Below are 16,353 nucleotides of genomic sequence, written 5' to 3' on the forward strand. Positions count from 1 at the left end.
CTTTCGTCTCCGTGTGTTTTTTACCACCTGCAATGATTCAATCCCACATTCAGTCCTGGTCCTTCATCTCACGTATATTTTTTACTGCCACGTACGGGGATTTTAAGTCACTTCCAATTCCCCATCACAAATTCTCTGCTGCCTGCACCACCCCACACTGGTCATGGACTTCTCTCGGAGAGCTGTACCACGTACAGAGACCATGTACCCGTCTGTTTGTCCTGCAGAGACACTGCTCCACCACCAGAGGGCGCTCCAGTGACACAGCACCTGTTAGTGGTCACTGTTCACATTATGCAGCAGGTGAACATTTTATCCTCAAAGTTGATGTTAGAAGCAGGAAAAATGGGCGAACGTGAGGATCTGAGGGCCAGATTGTGATGGCTAGAAAACTGTGTCCTGGTCTGCAGTGGTCAGTATCTACCAACAACAGCGGTGAACCGGCGACGGGGTCATGGGCGGCCAAGGCTCATCGATGCCCGTGTGGTCCGATCCAACAGACGAGCTCCTGTAGATCAGACTGCTGAAGGAGTTCATGCTGGTTCTGATAGAAAGGTGGATATACAGAATACACAGAGCAGCACAGTTGCTGGGCTGTTTTGGCAGCAAAAGGGGGACCAACACAATATTAGGAAGGTGGTCATAATGTTATGCCTAATCGGTGTATATTACATTACAGTCCTTACAACAGTTTATTATATATTACACATCTCATCCGATAATATTTACTGCAGTGACACTTTTTAATCATTTTTTTATATTACAAACATTTTTGATTCTATTTATTTAATTAATTACAGTGTTGTACAATAATACTTATGTACTCTGATTTGCTTTAATGTATCTTGAGCTGCAGTAAAAACTGACTTTCCCTACAGGATTAATAAAATCTATCTGTCTGTCTGTCTATATATCTGTCTATCCATTCATCCATCTGTCTATCTATCTCTCTATCCGTCTATCTGTCAGTCTGATGTAATATCTATTAAGACACGACTGCATTAACAGCTCTGACATCAACCCTATCGACACTGAACTCCTCTGAGCTGCCCGTCATTTTTAATTACTCGGCCACAAATCCCCACAGATACACTCTAAAATCTTAAGAAGAATGAAGGCTATTAGAGTGGCAAAGAAAACTAGTTTTGAAGTGTCTACATACTTTTGGCTATATGCTGTTTTATAAAAAGAACTAAATCAGAGCAGATTTATTGCGCCATCTAGTGGTGGAAACTAGATCTGCCTGTGTGATGGACCCAGTGCCCAGTTCAGTTTGCTGGAAATGAGGATGAATTAAACCTAAAGTGAATTGTAAATTGTACCTAAATATGCACCAAACAGGCTATAATGTGATCACACACACACAACAAAATAATAATAATAATAATGAAATGAATTCCACACTACAGACGCTGGTCAGACACGAAGCCTTTTTATTTTCCAGTGTTTCGTTTGTCCACTTCTGGAGCGAACAGGACATGATAGAAAACACACACATAGTGACATTTCATCCTCCTGAAGATGATTAACACCGTCCGGTCCATTTGTTCAGTCCGTTATCCGCGTCCCTCCCCACCCAAATTCATCCAGGTCCCTTTTATCTGCGTCTCTACTGTACAATAATTACAGAAGGAACCGAAGCAACAGAAGGAAAACGAGTCGAAACAGAAAAACTTAATACATTTACACAAACGTTTTAAAATTCCAGTTTAAAGTAAAATTATTAAAATGTTTTAAGACCAGATGATGAATCTCATCGTCTCACAGTTCACTGACGTCGATCACCCTGCTTATCCAAATTCATCACCACATCACCGGACCACGGTTTACCACGGATGCACCGATTCAGGGAGGGACCCAGACTAAAGCAACTTCAAACTCATTTAGATTTTTTTTGTTCACATCAAGTCTTCAATACAACACGATCACGGGAATTTAGAGACGCCTTCTGGTAAAACGTATTATTATTATTGCACGCAGCTTTCAGTTAGTTTAAATGAAATCTGCAAACTTACAAGTCAGTAACTCACAATTCAGCTTTTCTTTCTTTTAAATACAACCGCAGATATTACACAAGGGTCCGGAAACACTGATCGAACGTAAAATCATTCGGAAATATTCCAATTTCATTACATTTAAATAAATATGTCGACTAAAACACTTGAAAATAATAATAGTGAGAAATCTGGGGATTTTAGGGAGGCGGGGAGAATAAGAGTCTCCTGCAGTACAATCACTGACCACTGGGGGTTCCAGTGCACAGTTTTAGTCCCTTGCTTGAGAACATCGACTTGATCGGAGGGTTTGTTTGTTTGTTTGTTTTATTTATTAGCATTTTAACGTCGTTTTACACTTTGGTTACATACATGACAGGAACGATAGTTACTCATTGCACAAGATTCATCAGTTCTCAAGGTTATATCGAACACAGTCATGGACACTTTAGTATCTCCAATTCACCTCACTGCATGTTTTTGGACTGTGGGAGGCAATCGGAGCAGACACGGGGAGAACATGCAAACTCAACACAGAAAGGACCCGGACGGCCCCACCTGGGGATCGAACCCAGAACCCTTCTTGCTGTGAGGCGACCGTGATCGGAGGGAGCAGCGGTGTGACCGGAGCACTGAAGGTAAGGGACTAATTCTTAAATCTTAATTCTTTTTATTTGATTTATGTATTTATTAGAGCTGCTCTTGTAAGGCAGACCTGAGTGTGATTTTTGGCACCGTTTATAAACCTTCTACTACATGAAAATCCACTTTCATTTCTGGAAAAATCACTGGAATCAGGGTCTGAGCTCCATCTGTATCTGTACCACCGCAACCGAACAGCAGAGGTCACTGTAACAGTGACACGACCCGTCGAGTCCGCCGAGTGCTCGAGGATACCGAGTAACGGCGGCTGGTGAGCGCATGATCGTATTGTATTTACCAGCTCTGGTTCAAGGGGTTTCATCAGACCCGCTAAATTAAATACTAAATCGGACGCCTCACCGACTGGCGGACATAGTGGACACTTATTTATCATATTTATTGATTGAAGTGGGTTTCAGTCACTACTAATATTGGTTTTGAAATTTTAGGATTCTGTTTTACACTGACACAGATCGATACGCGCTTCAGGTCGGTGCATCCATCACGTCACGCCGAACCGTTTCTCTCTGCAGGAACCGATCATCCTTATTTAATCCGATACACAATCCGACAGCATCGGAGGAACCTTCACTACTCAGATTTAGTTTTTTTTTTTTTTTTTTTTTTTAAATGATCAAATTCTATCCCACAATTCTACAATATCGACATCATAGACAAGAGCTCTGTACAATAAAAACAAAAACTAAAGATAACAGCGAGCACATTAGATACATTCTTCATTTTGGTAGCGGAAGGACCAATCAGAAACTGAGGTTCCCTCCTCCTCCCGCGTTTACACTTACACTGAAGTCTTTCCAACATCACGTTCATCTTTCATCTCTCTTAAAACCCTCCGACGTCTCGAATTCATCCCACGCCCGACCTCCCACGGCGTTCCTGGGTTCTCCAGGTCGAGACGTGAGAGAATGTTCTGTTCTCTTCACCGCGTGACCTCGGGTCGATTCATTTCATCTCATTTCGATTAAATTAAATGTGAACGTAGAGCCGATTCTGCCGATCAGAGGGACCCGACTCGAGCGAGTCCACACCGAACACTGACGCGTTACGGCGTGTTCCTTCTCGGGCGCTGCCGCCTTCCTAGCCAATTTATTTAGATTCAAATCTGGAGATCTGGACTGATGCTGAATTTAAAGCTGCGGTATGTGACTTTACTGCAGGTCTGTATATTAAACACATCTGTGTTTCACTTAGAACGAGCAGATTATATAAAAATTATTATAAAACGCTCGCAGTTACATTTTTCCACCACAAGAGGTCACTAAACGTTACACACTGCAGCTTTAATCCTGGTGTCTTTGTGGCATCTGAGCGACTTCTGAGGGTTCCGAGACTCGAACCCTTATGCTTCTGATCACAAGACTTGCACACGCTAACCGCTGAGCCGCCACTGCGCCCCCCACGAACACGTACGCGACTGATAACGAGTGTGACGCCAGTTTAAACACTATATTGATGGGTTTTGAAAACTGTGGACTCGACCCGACCCCGGTACCGCTCCGTATATAACACACACTCGCCGCCTGCGTACCGAACACTCGCTCACACACACACGCACTCACACACACCCGTTCACAGGTACTGATAAAACCGCGAGCGCACCACCTGAGCCCCGGACAGTTTGTGCGGATGGGCGTCGGCGGCCAGGCCGAAGCTCTTGATCTGGGCCGCCACGCCGCCGTTCAGCATCTGCGCCGAACTGAACGGCGAGCCGAAGAGCTCGGCGGCCTCCAGGCTGACCTCGGGGTTGCTGGTGCGATGCCGCTCGCGGGCGATCCAGTCCGAGATGGAGAAGTCCTGCGAGCTGCACTTGGGTTTCAGGCGGTCCATGGCGGACAGTTCGTTCCCGGTGATGACCGACAGCTCGGCGAAGTCCCTCTGCCCGCCCATGGTGTGGCGCCGCCGGATGTTCGTCTTGCGCTTGCTGCGCGTTTCCGGCGATCGCGTCCTCTGAGAGCCGACCCCGAACATGTCGTCGGCGGACGCGCGCAGGCGACACTTGAGCCGGTCGGTGATTTTTATCCGCCACACCGGGTCAGATTCCAGGGCGTTTTTTCCTGTAACCTCGTCCGATTTGGAAACGCTCGACTCCTTATCGCTCCGGTTCCCGTCGGTCGAACTCTCGCTGTCTGTTTTTTGCCGGCTCCCTCGTTTCCGGGCTAAAGTGTCTCCGGCGACGATGCGCTGCGTTATTAAGAGGCTCGGCGAGCTCTGGAGGGACGTAGCCCCGCCCTCCGGGACGGATAATAGGCTCTCGTCTTCGGCGGGCGCGCCCTTCTTGACGGGCACGAACACGGACAGGTTGCTCTCGGTGTCCGAATCGATGTTCCGCCCCTCGCTGACGAGTTCGCTCCTCTCGTCGTCGGCGTCGTGCGCCGGACTCAGCGCGCTCGACTCGATCCCCGTCAGGAACGTCATGGACGAGGTGGTGGAGTAATCGGACGTGATGGAGCACACCTCCGCCCCCACGTTCTCCATCCACAGGCCCGGGATCCTGCCGCGCCTGAGCCGGGGGCCCGAGGCCTGCGAGCTGGTGCTGTTCAGCGTCCCCAGGTCCGACACGCAGCCCTCGTCGTAATTGGACGGCGGGTCCGAGAGCGAGTTCTGCCTCGCCGTCCTGGCGTCGTATTTCTCGTCGCAGGACTCGCCGGATTTGTCGCACCGCGGCGCTTTCAGCGGCAGCAGCTCCGACTCGAACCGGATCTTCATGGACTCGGCGTCCTCGGACTTCTCCAGGCAGTCGCCGACGCCGGCGTCGCTCTCCGCTTCGTGACGCTCGTCGTTCGGCTCGCTCTCGTCCTGGAGCTCTTTCTTGGAGAACACGGCGTTCGGGTTGCCGCCCGCCTGCCGCTTGTCCTTGGTCCTTTTCCGCTTGCAGTTGGCAAAGATGGACGAAGGCAGCAGTTCTTTGATGTACTGGTCCTGACCGGACCCCCAGGAGCCCTGCTGGAGGATCGACACAAAGGGTCAGTGAGAGGAGCACAGAAATCGGGACAATCTATATGAACTGAAATAGGTTTTTCCAAACCCAATTCAGTCATATCCAGTTCCCCGGTTGCTACAGACCCCCACCCTGACTGAGGAGACCTGCAGACGACTGTCGCCTCCCCACCACACGGCCATGTCGTGTGTCTGTGTAGGTGCCCAGCCGCTCTATAGCACATCTGGGATTCAAACTCAAGACCTTGAGATCCCACAGCAGTGTAAATATGAAGCAGCGCTTATTACCAGACTATGCAGGTTTCTTAAATCCCTGTGTTGAGTGTATATACGATGCTTAGGTGTTTAGGGGCGTGTCTCAAATCGAATGGTCGTGCTCAGTAATGCGGATGGAGTAATGAAGAGGAGTTATAAATGCGCTGAGGAAAGGACCGTACACTTTTAGACTTTCCAAAAACAGAAGAATGAACACTCACCTTTGATTTGGCAGAGTCACTGGTGGCTGAATCTACAGGCGTCGACCAAAAACCGAACAACAAAAAGAAAGAAAGAACGGATGTCAGTAAATGCGCAGATAAAAACGTAAAAGAGGGTCGAAGAGCCACATGAACGAGCGGAGAAAGCGACACGACCGACCTTTCATCACAAGAGCAGCACAGACGCATGAAGAGATCAGACAGATGGAGGCGGTGCAGTTACAGCATCACAGAGAGAGAAACAGACAGAGAGAGACGAGGAGGCCGAAGATGAGAGGAGGAAGATGGACCCGACAGCTCATGCACACATTTATCAGAACACACACACACACACACACACGTAGCCGTCTTTCCCAACGCTGAGAAACCTCCAAGGAAGCACATTCATTACGCTTAACATACTGATGCTGCGGCCGGGCGGTACGTGATACTTTGGTTCTGTACTTTCTGGACTACAAGTTAACCCAGCTTGTGGCACCCGTGGACACGGGCGAATTTGGGAACCGGATATGCCCAAATTAGTACAAGAAAATATGCCAAGAGCCGCAAAGTCCTGAGGATTTGAATCCTGGCCTCACAAATACAGAAGGCAGGTGGAGTTGTACGGATCTAGCCATTGTGGGGGGACACATCAGTGCACCTTTAGTGCAGGTCCCAAGCCCAGATAAATAAGAGGGTCACATCAGGAATAGCAAATATGTGGCGTCGTAGTATCATCAGGGCAGCGAATTAGGGCCAAAGAAGTAAACTAAAGGCGCTGAACCTTTTGGATGATGGATTACAGATTTGATGTTGGGTATAAATAAAGCTCGAACATGAGTTTGGAAGGTTTGATAACACTACTATCTGATATGGACTGTTTACTGTTTACGAGTGTTGTTGGAAGCCGTGATGTGCCCCACCATGAGAACTATTCTAAAGGTCTGAAAGCTAAACTGCACACAAGCACGTAAAGATAGAAGACCCGCCCCACCCCCCCCCTTCCCGACCACACCCCCCGTAACACAGCATGGACAGTGACGGCACGTGAGCGGAGGAAAAGCTGGAGGCCGTACCATGCTAGAACTCCTTGCGGTCAGCTTCAGAGACAACGAGAGACAGCAAAGAGGCTTTTCAGACACATGACAGCATCACTGCTCTGTATCCTCTCTGTTAATAATAGTCTTAATAAGATAGAAAACGTGCAACACCACGAGGACAAAAGAAGCGAGACTTCTCTGACATTCACTCGGACGGGGTTTTGCTTTCGGGTTCTGTGTTTTTTCTGGACTTTATTCCCAATACTCTTTTTTTTTGTTTTTGTTTTTTTACAAGAAGCGGGTGTTTCTGCAGACTAGGCAGCTACACTGGGGACAACACTCCTCCTTCTTCCTACAGTCCCAGCTGTCCATCACAGACATTACAGAGTCCATCAGTGACATCACCGAGTGATAGACGCCGCCCACTTGGCCTGTGTCAAGATTGGGGAATGCGTGAGCAGGGCTGGACAAGGGCACAGGGGAACAGGGGGGGAAAAGAACACTGGAGACAAGACGGGTCAGATGGGTGAGCCATTATCACAGATCGCTTTCATTTTCATTTCATTCTCTTTTTTTTTTTTTAAATGTTTTTTTAATATATTTTGGGAAAGAACATGCCGGATTAGTGCAAGAAAGAGAGGAGGGATAGGGAGGAGGAAGAGAACTGAACGGAAAGGAGGAGCGGTGCTATAACCGAGGCTAAAACAGGAATGGTATGAGCAAGTGAGAGGGAAGAACTCAAGGAAATGAGCAAAATTTCAACAAAAGACAGAACTGGAATCGAAAAAACGGAACTGAATCAGGGATGGGGATGATAAAATTATATAAAAAAAGTAAATTAGATCATAGACAGGAACTATTTTATCCAATTTCCATACAATCATTCAGATTAACAAGCGCAAAATTGCTAAAATAGTTCACATTTATAAATGCATCGAGACGTTCTAATAAGCTTGCTGAGCTTAATCAGAATCAACATCAGAGCTCGAATCACATCCACACACACAATAAATAATTAATAATAATACCAGTGTACATTTTAGAGCTAAATATACAACATGTGATGCTTTTCGCTTTAATTAAAGCCCTGCAAAAAAATAACAACGTCAAATTCTTGGGACGATGTGATTTCGAGCTCTGAGACACTTGATGTGAAGCGCTGGTGTAGCTGCCAATCCTAACGTCCAGCTGAAACATCTCACAGCGCCCGTCCTGACCTTCCCCGCGCCCCCCGCCCCTCCGTATCGGACCCGTGAGACGCGCGGGTTTACCTGAGACGTCTCCCGGCGAGTGAGCCGTGCGCCCGATGTTGGTCAGCAGATGGTCGATGTTGGGAACCGGCTGCGACTGGACCGTACTCTCCAGCTCGGCGGTGGTCTGGAAGGGGCAGATTTACGTTTATTTAGAGCATTTGAGAGGCTCGTCTGTATTCGAGGTGCTTCACCCTCCTCACTACGATACAACAACAGTCTGAAGATCCTGAGATCCTCCAGATCCAAGCTCGGCCTTCTAACAGACACAGATTAGCTGTGTCTGAGGGTGGCAGGTCAAAGTGGTTTGAGTCGCTGCTGCAGACGTTATTATTATTTATTTATTAGGATTTTAACGTCATGTTTTACACTTTGGTTACATTCATGACAGAAACGGTAGCTACTCATTACACAAGATTCATCAGTTCACGTTTGATATCAAACACAGTCGTGGACGATTTACTGTCTCCAGTTCACCTCACTTGTACGTCTTTGGACTGTGGGAGGAACCCAGAGCCCACCCAGACACGGGGAGAACATGCGAACTCCACACAGAAAGGACTCGGACCGCTCCACCTGGGGATCGAACCCAGGACCCACTGAGCCGCCCTGTCCGGTGGTTGGGTGCTTTGGACAGTGGACAGTGGACAGTGGGCTGTAAGGAACCGCCGTCAGCCGAACAGAACCCTCACCCTCACCGCCGTGCACATTTGCAGGGTGGTCCTAATGTTTTGGCTGATTTATATAAACAGTTGTAACAACGTAGTTTAAAGGTTCTACTAAGGTTGCCAGCCAGAAAGGTTTAAGAACCCCTGGGGTCTGTACTAGAGTGGCGTAAACCCTGGGTCTGGATTGCACCTCAAAAAATGGGTCTCTAATTTTAAAAGGTCCATAAAACAATATAATCTTGTACACGAATGCCCCCTGTGGAGGCTTTACATTACATTGTGTAAACCACAGTGGGACCATGTTTATTAATTAAGTATATCTCGTTGCCGGGGTCGCTTGAAAAGAGGTAAAGCACCAAAAATACAAACTACACAGGGATAAACAGGGATCCTTCATGTATGAACACTCACTACAGGTTCCTCCTGTCCATCGTCTGAGAAGAACCAGTCGTACTGTAGGAGAAGGAACAGCAGAGCGTCAGGACACCAGCACTACAGTACCGCATCACACACAGACAGAAACACACACACACACACACACACACAGACAGACGGGTACCTGCTGAATCAGCGTCTCCACGATCTTGTACTGGTCGGGCATGTGCGTGACCATGTGGGTCATGTTGTCCTCCGAGGTTCTGACCAGCGTCGGGCCGAACACGATAGCCAGGTTACGCGGCTCCATCTGACGAAACACACGAGCGCTTGAGAAGCTGTCCGTTCTCTCTCTCACGTACATGTTTTCATTTCTCATTAGTGAGGCGTGCGTACCTTGTTCTTCTCACAGTTCTCAGAGACGGTCTTCAGGTGTCCCGACAGGAACTTCAGAGTCTCGTAATGATGGTCCGGTAGCTCATGGATCTGGGGAAAAAGGGGGGGGTGCCCGGTTAGTTCGATAGCACCGTTCTGGGATTCGTCCCGCCGCCCGAGCTCCATCACAAAAGTCTTTTTATATAATCCTAAATGCCATGTTAGTAAATATTAATTTCAAAATAAACACCTTCAAATGCACTTCTAACCTAAACACAGATTTTAAGTTAGATTTTATTTATAATACTGTAAAAACTTTAAATGTTAAAGGGGTCACGACCACCCTTGGGTCGCCTATATGGTGTCATTTCCATCCCCAGCACATTTAATAATGAACTTTAAAATGCATTTTTAACTAAGCAAAGTGTCCTGGGCATTGATCTAAATGCAAATTTAGGATATATCATTTAAAATGTTTATATAAAACCATTATAACACTGAAATAATAGTATTTTTTTTGTCCTGACTCTAACACGACACTTTATATTTTTGTTTATGTATTTTCTCCCTTTAAGCGCTTTCAATTGCCTGAATGCGTCACGCTTTCTGTCCATAAATGACGATCCCCTCTCTGATTGAGGAGAACGAAGCTAACCCGCGCCCCCTCCGACACGTAGGCTGCAGCCGTATGCATCCTGTCACCTACACTTTGACGAGTGCAGTGCGGCTCAGCACCGTGTACGGAGAGACACACCCTGTCCAGTCATGAGAGAGAGACCCTATCCCGCCTTAATCCCACCCCCTGTCTGAACAACAGGCCGATCGTCGGTCACGTGGCCGCTCAGCCCAGCCGGCAGGCAGAGCCGAGACTCGGTACGATGTATTCCAGATCCCAGCTCTGATGTTCCAGATTATATTTATAATCCTTAAAAAAAAAAAAAAGCACTTTAAATGCTAAAGGAAACACGACCACCCTTGGGTCCTACATGTGGGCCATTCCGCCGATATGGTGTCATTTCCGTCCCCAGAACATTTAAAAATGAACTTTAAAATGCATTTTTAATTAAGCAAAGTGTCCTGAACATTGATCTCATTGCAAATTTAGGAGATATAATGTAAAACATTCATTAAAAAACCCCTATAAGACTGAAAAATGCTTCAGAAATGCTTTTTTCCTGCAGTGTTTGGTGACTCCAGATCCCATCGATGTTTTTAATCTTTATTTTCCATCAGAAATGTAGAATAATTTTGTTAAACTTCATGTTTTAGTCACGTCTCCAGGTTTTCACTCAGTCCTGTTACCCTCACCCTTTACCATACCCTGAAAATCTTCTACAAGTCACATTCTGAACAGAAATGTACATTATCTGTATCTACTGCAGCTCACTGGAAGTTCTTACCAGTCGTTTTAGTGCTTTTAGTCGCTCCACGGCGTCTTCTGTCCGATTGGCTTCGATAAAGTCGGAATATTTCTCTGTAAGACCAGCAGACACACAATACAGTTAAGATTCACATCGTCCAACACCGACCCAAACAGGCAAACCGGGTGCTGGTCCTGACTGTGGCCTCTAGGAGGAGCCACTACACCACATTCCCAGCTTGAGTATCCGACGCTTCATCCTGGTCAGAGTCACAGAGGGTCCGTCTCCAGCGGGAAGCAATACGTGGTGTCATGTACTAATTTAGGATAAGAAAATTGACTACCGTTGGTGAACAGGGGGTCTGGAAGCTTCCTGAAGAAGGATTTGAGCAAGCTGGAGATCACATTAAGGTCCCGCCATTTCTGGAGGAGAAAGAAGACGGAGGTCAGACTGGTTAAAGGTGCAGGAGGTTCCAGCTTCAGGTCCATCAGACATCATAACACTGAACTTTAATGTATAATGTCTGTAACCCTGCCTTCTTTGTCAATTCCCAATTACAGTTCCCTTTTCTCTTGCTGTACCTTCAACTCGGACACTATAACAGGGTCTGCTAAGCGCCTGGCCAGGCCGGTAGCACCGATGAGACGCTCACTTTGTGTAAATAATCCTTTATATAAATATATATACACACTATATTGCCAAAAGTATTCGCTCGTCTGCCTTCACACACACATGAACTTGAGTGACTCTCATTCTTAATCCATAGGGTTTAATATGATGTCGCCACTCTTTGCAGCTATAACAGCGTCAACTCTTCTGGGAAGGCTTTCCACAAGGTTTAGGAGTGTGTTTATGGGAATTTTTGACCGTTCTTCCAGAAGCGCATTTGTGAGGTCAGACACTGATGTTGGACGAGAAGTGTGTTCTATCGGGTTGAGGTCAGGACTCTGTGCACACCAGTCAAACTGGCTCATCCACGTCTTTGGAACATGAAGGGGCCATCCCCAAACTGTTCACACAAAGTCAGGAGCATGAAATTGTCCAGAATCTCTCGGTATGCTGAAGCATTAAGAGTTCCTTTCACTGGAACTAAGGGGCCGAGCCCGACTCCTGAAAAACACCCCCACACCATAATCCCCCCTCCACCACACTTTACACTCGGCACAATACAGTCAGACAGGTACCGTTCCCCTGGCAACCGCCAAACCCAGACGGAGAAGCGTGATCCGTCACTCCAGAGAACACGTCTCGCATCACTGCTCTAGAGTCCAATGGTGGCGTGCTTTACACCATGCACTCTGTGATGCTCGGCAATGGAAACCCGTTCCATGAAGCTCTACGCACTGTTCTTGAGCTGATCTGAAGGCCACATGAAGTTTGGAGGTCTGTTGCGATCGACTCTGCAGAAAGTTGGCGACCTCTGCGCACTATGTTCCTCAGCATTATACACCTGTGGCCATGGAAGTGATTGGAACTCCTGAATTCAACGATTTGGATGGGTGAGTGAATACTTTTGGCAATATAGTGTATCTGTTATTAAAGATGCCCCTCCTGCACTGAACCTGAGGCAGCACTCATCACTCCTACTGGGATTGTCAACACCATGGTCACGAAGCTCGAGGTGGAGGTTCGACTCACGTCGTCCTGCAGGTCGACGTCGGTCATGCCTTTGGTGTCCAGCTCCTCCTGCATGCTGGAGATGGCAGCGTTGTTTCCAGGTACTCTGTAGATCCCCGTGTACTCCAAACCCCTCTCTTCAACCAGCTTACAGCACACATCCACTATCAGCGGCACAAACTACACAAGCAGAACATCAGGTTATAGGAATCAAGCCTTGGCAGCTATAACAGCCTCCACTCGGCATATTTACTCCAAGGAGAACTGGCCAGAGCAGGGGTCTAGAACAGCAGTCGCAAGTGGGGAATTGCATATGACTAAAAATTAATACATTTAAGACATTTAAGTGGGCAGTGGTAGCTCAGTGATTTGGGCTGTGGGCTATCAATTAGTAGGTTGACCCTCACTGTTGGCCCTCAAACCGCTTGGTGCCAGAATTGATGTGATCCAGGCATCGGTCACCTTCTTCCAAAAGGTCACATGACCAGACGTCTCTCGAGATTACCCGAGTACCGCGAGGAGCTCTTACTCGGTTGTCGTGTGCAGGGGGGCAGTTATCCAGTCGCACTCCGAACATCACGCCCGCCGTGGACTTCTTCTCGGGCGGCTTCTTCTTCAGCCCTGGTATTCCTCTCCTCCACGGGGCTTTATCCCGCGGTGGACTCGAGTCGTCTGAGATTTTAAAAAAAAACAACACACACCTCTCATGTTAACACGACACACATCACAGTCGCTCGGTGTACGCTCGTGTCCGAGTGTTTCTCGACATGTGTCGTACCTTTACTGCTCCTGTCCAGCTCATTCCTGGGGGAGAGCGCGCTCGGACCTCTGGTGCTGCCCGTCACCCCCCGGAGGGTGTGTCTGATGCTCAGAGACTGGCGTGAGGTTTTGGGCGAGGGCTCGGTCTTACTCGGAGGAGCACTGAACACACAACAACATGAACACGGTCATTATTGTGTCATTATTACGTTTGCGGTGTTGGACTAGTTCTGGATCTGCTGGGGTGTTTTTTTTTTAAATGCTTTGCTATGACAGGCAATAGATATTTATTTCTTTATTTATTAGGATTTTAACGCCATGTTTTACACATTTTGGTTACATTCAAGACAAGTTTTTAATGTCAAACACAGTCATGGACGATTTCATATCTCCAATTAACCTGGTTTGCACGTCTTTGTACTGTGGGAGGAAACCCACCCAGACACGGGGAGAACATGCAAACTCCACACAGAAAGGACCCGGACCGCTCCTCCTGGGAAACAAACCCAGGACCTTCTTGCTGTGAGACGACGGTGCTACCCACCGCCGCCCAAAGACGACATACAGGCGCTACAGAACGTCGCTTGTGCTTGTTTAGCATTAAGAAATGCATCCTGATGCTTATATTTCCTAGATTAAAACCTTCATGCATCATTTATTTTTAAATATCGATCATCAAGGGGACTTAGGGTTTGACGCCACATGGAGCGGACGTGAGCTCGTGTCTCCCCCTGAGCGAAGTCATCTTTTTTCATTATTTTAAGGCACATTTACCGTCTTTATTTTATTTGAGTTTGTGTTAACTCTTATGCCAAGTTCACACTACACGACTTTCTGATTTGTCGGGTCGCTGTACAGTTCACACTGCACGACTGAATCTTTTGCACTCGGGAGTCGTTGATGGGTGATAGGGGGTCACACACTACACCATCTATCACCAACTGGAATCGCAGGTGAGCTTCTCTGCTCTCACAAACTACAGCTGCGTCCGGAATCGCAAACTTACAGAGTACGTACTAGATTGGAGGAAGTATGCACTACGCGGCCGGTAAAAAAGTACATACTTTCAGTACAGAAGTGTGCAGTATGCACACAACACCGCTACGTACTACATCCGCCGTCTTACCAACGTCAAGTGATGACGTAATACCACCATAGTTACAGACTCATTACAAACCCCACTCGCCAAAATTTTGGATATTTATCACCTTTTTGTTATTTATTCGTCTTTAGAAATTTTTATTTTATTTATCTTACTTACACTTGTAAACAGAGGACTCGCGTCTTTCTTGTTTCTTATTCCGCTTCAATCGCCTACGCAGCTCCAGTTGACCAATAAGTAGGTCATCCGGGTACTTCTCGCGTACCTCTTTATTTATACTATGTATTCGGACATACTAACCGCTCTCGCGTCCTCATTTCGCGTACTATTGAGTATGGAAGTGTGCGATTCCGGACGCAGCTTGCGTTTCGTTACGAAAACAAACACGCAGGGTTTAATGATACCATGTCCAAAAACGCACAAGTAGCTCGCTCGCAAAGTTTGTGCACGTAAAAACAAAGAGAAAAAATAAATGAATCTTAGTGGATTTGGCTTGGGTTGTTGTGTAGTGAGTTGGAGGTTAATAAACATTTTTGCAATGCAGCGTGGGTGTTTTGTAGAGAACGATAAGGTCAGAAATACTGTAAAACTTGTGTGTCCCACCTGTGTATTATGATATAAACTATATTACGCCCCTGTCCCACCTGTTTACACTCCTCCCCTGCGTTTCTTCTCACGCTGTATCTTGCGTTCTCATTGGCTGTTCGACACAGCACTCATTGCCAGTCGGGAAACACCCATTCAGATATCTGACATGCTAGAAATCTCGCTCGGATCGAGTTGTTGAGTAGTTCACACTTAGCGATTGAGAGCCGAGTTTCGAACGCCGAGTTGCTCCCGAGCCGGCAAATCTAGCGCCGACCAGTCGCCGAGCGAAAATCGCGTAGTGTGAACCAGGCATAAGTTGTTTATTTTGGATCGTTATTTAGTTGTTACGATGCCTCCAAAAGTTAGTAAATATCGATCATCATAAAGCTGCTGGACATGTAAACGCATCATGCTTCTGTTACACCGAGCTGCAGCAGGATTGTTTTTTTATAATGCCATGTTATTACATTTGTGATCATCACGGCAGGAATCGTGTTTTGTGCTAGTTTTATATACATTACTGAGGAATTTGAGGTTTATTTCTGTATTAACTTGAGGGGCAGGGCTAAGCTTAGTACAAAATTAAATCTCCAGCCATTGAATTAATCAGTGCTTGTAACTTCCATTGTGTTCATTTGTATTCTTGGGTAAGGTAGGCTTCTGGTTGAAGTTTAAAACACTGATGCTCGCCTACAAAGCCAAAAATGGAGCAGCCCCAAGCTACCTTCGCGGTCTAATCAAACCCCGCTCTGTACCACGCAACCTCCGAGCCACTAGTCTCGCTCGACTTGATCCTCCACCCAGGACTCGAGGAAGACGAGCATCAAGGTTTTCTTCTGTACCAGCACCCAAGTGGTGGAATGAACTTCCTCTGTCTGTCCGAACATCTGAGTCTCTCGCTGTCTTTAAAAAACTATTAAAAACCTTCATCACCTCTTTACTAAGCACTTAAGCTGACTTGTACTTACTTACTAACATTTTTCTTCCATTTCCAAAAAAAAAAACACTTTGGTTTTAACAGGTTTCAGCAGATTTGTGTTCTTCGACTGTTGTTCACTAAAACTTGAGAAATGAAATGTTTACTATGGAAGCACTTCTGTAAGTCGCTCTGGATAACAGCGTCTGCTAAATGCAGAAAATGTTAATGTAAAATGTAATTAACTTGGGTC

The 16,353-nt window shown here is 46.8% G+C and overlaps 1 protein-coding gene across 3 annotated transcripts in view; it reads right to left on the bottom strand.

Moving 5' to 3' along the window:
* Nucleotides 1–1,416: 1,416 nt before the first annotated feature.
* Nucleotides 1,417–16,353, bottom strand: part of arhgap21b (Rho GTPase activating protein 21b) — a 61,750-nt gene continuing 46,813 nt past the window's right edge. For 2 of the 3 annotated variants that reach the window (XM_062993760.1, XM_062993762.1), the window contains 11 exons: nt 13,514–13,656; nt 13,265–13,407; nt 12,757–12,915; nt 11,462–11,540; nt 11,158–11,231; nt 9,779–9,868; nt 9,567–9,692; nt 9,419–9,460; nt 8,361–8,466; nt 6,071–6,102; nt 1,417–5,600 (listed from right to left, as the gene is read on the bottom strand). In XM_062993760.1, the coding sequence (XP_062849830.1) occupies nt 4,227–5,600; nt 6,071–6,102; nt 8,361–8,466; nt 9,419–9,460; nt 9,567–9,692; nt 9,779–9,868; nt 11,158–11,231; nt 11,462–11,540; nt 12,757–12,915; nt 13,265–13,407; nt 13,514–13,656 (2,368 nt within the window). In that variant the 3' untranslated portion in view covers nt 1,417–4,226. The remainder of the gene's footprint in view (nt 5,601–6,070; nt 6,103–8,360; nt 8,467–9,418; nt 9,461–9,566; nt 9,693–9,778; nt 9,869–11,157; nt 11,232–11,461; nt 11,541–12,756; nt 12,916–13,264; nt 13,408–13,513; nt 13,657–16,353) is intronic. The other variant, XM_062993761.1, reaches the window with a different exon arrangement.

The sequence above is a fragment of the Trichomycterus rosablanca genome, chromosome 4 (genome assembly GCF_030014385.1).
Source record: "Trichomycterus rosablanca isolate fTriRos1 chromosome 4, fTriRos1.hap1, whole genome shotgun sequence".
NCBI classification, from domain to species: Eukaryota; Metazoa; Chordata; class Actinopteri; order Siluriformes; family Trichomycteridae; genus Trichomycterus; species Trichomycterus rosablanca.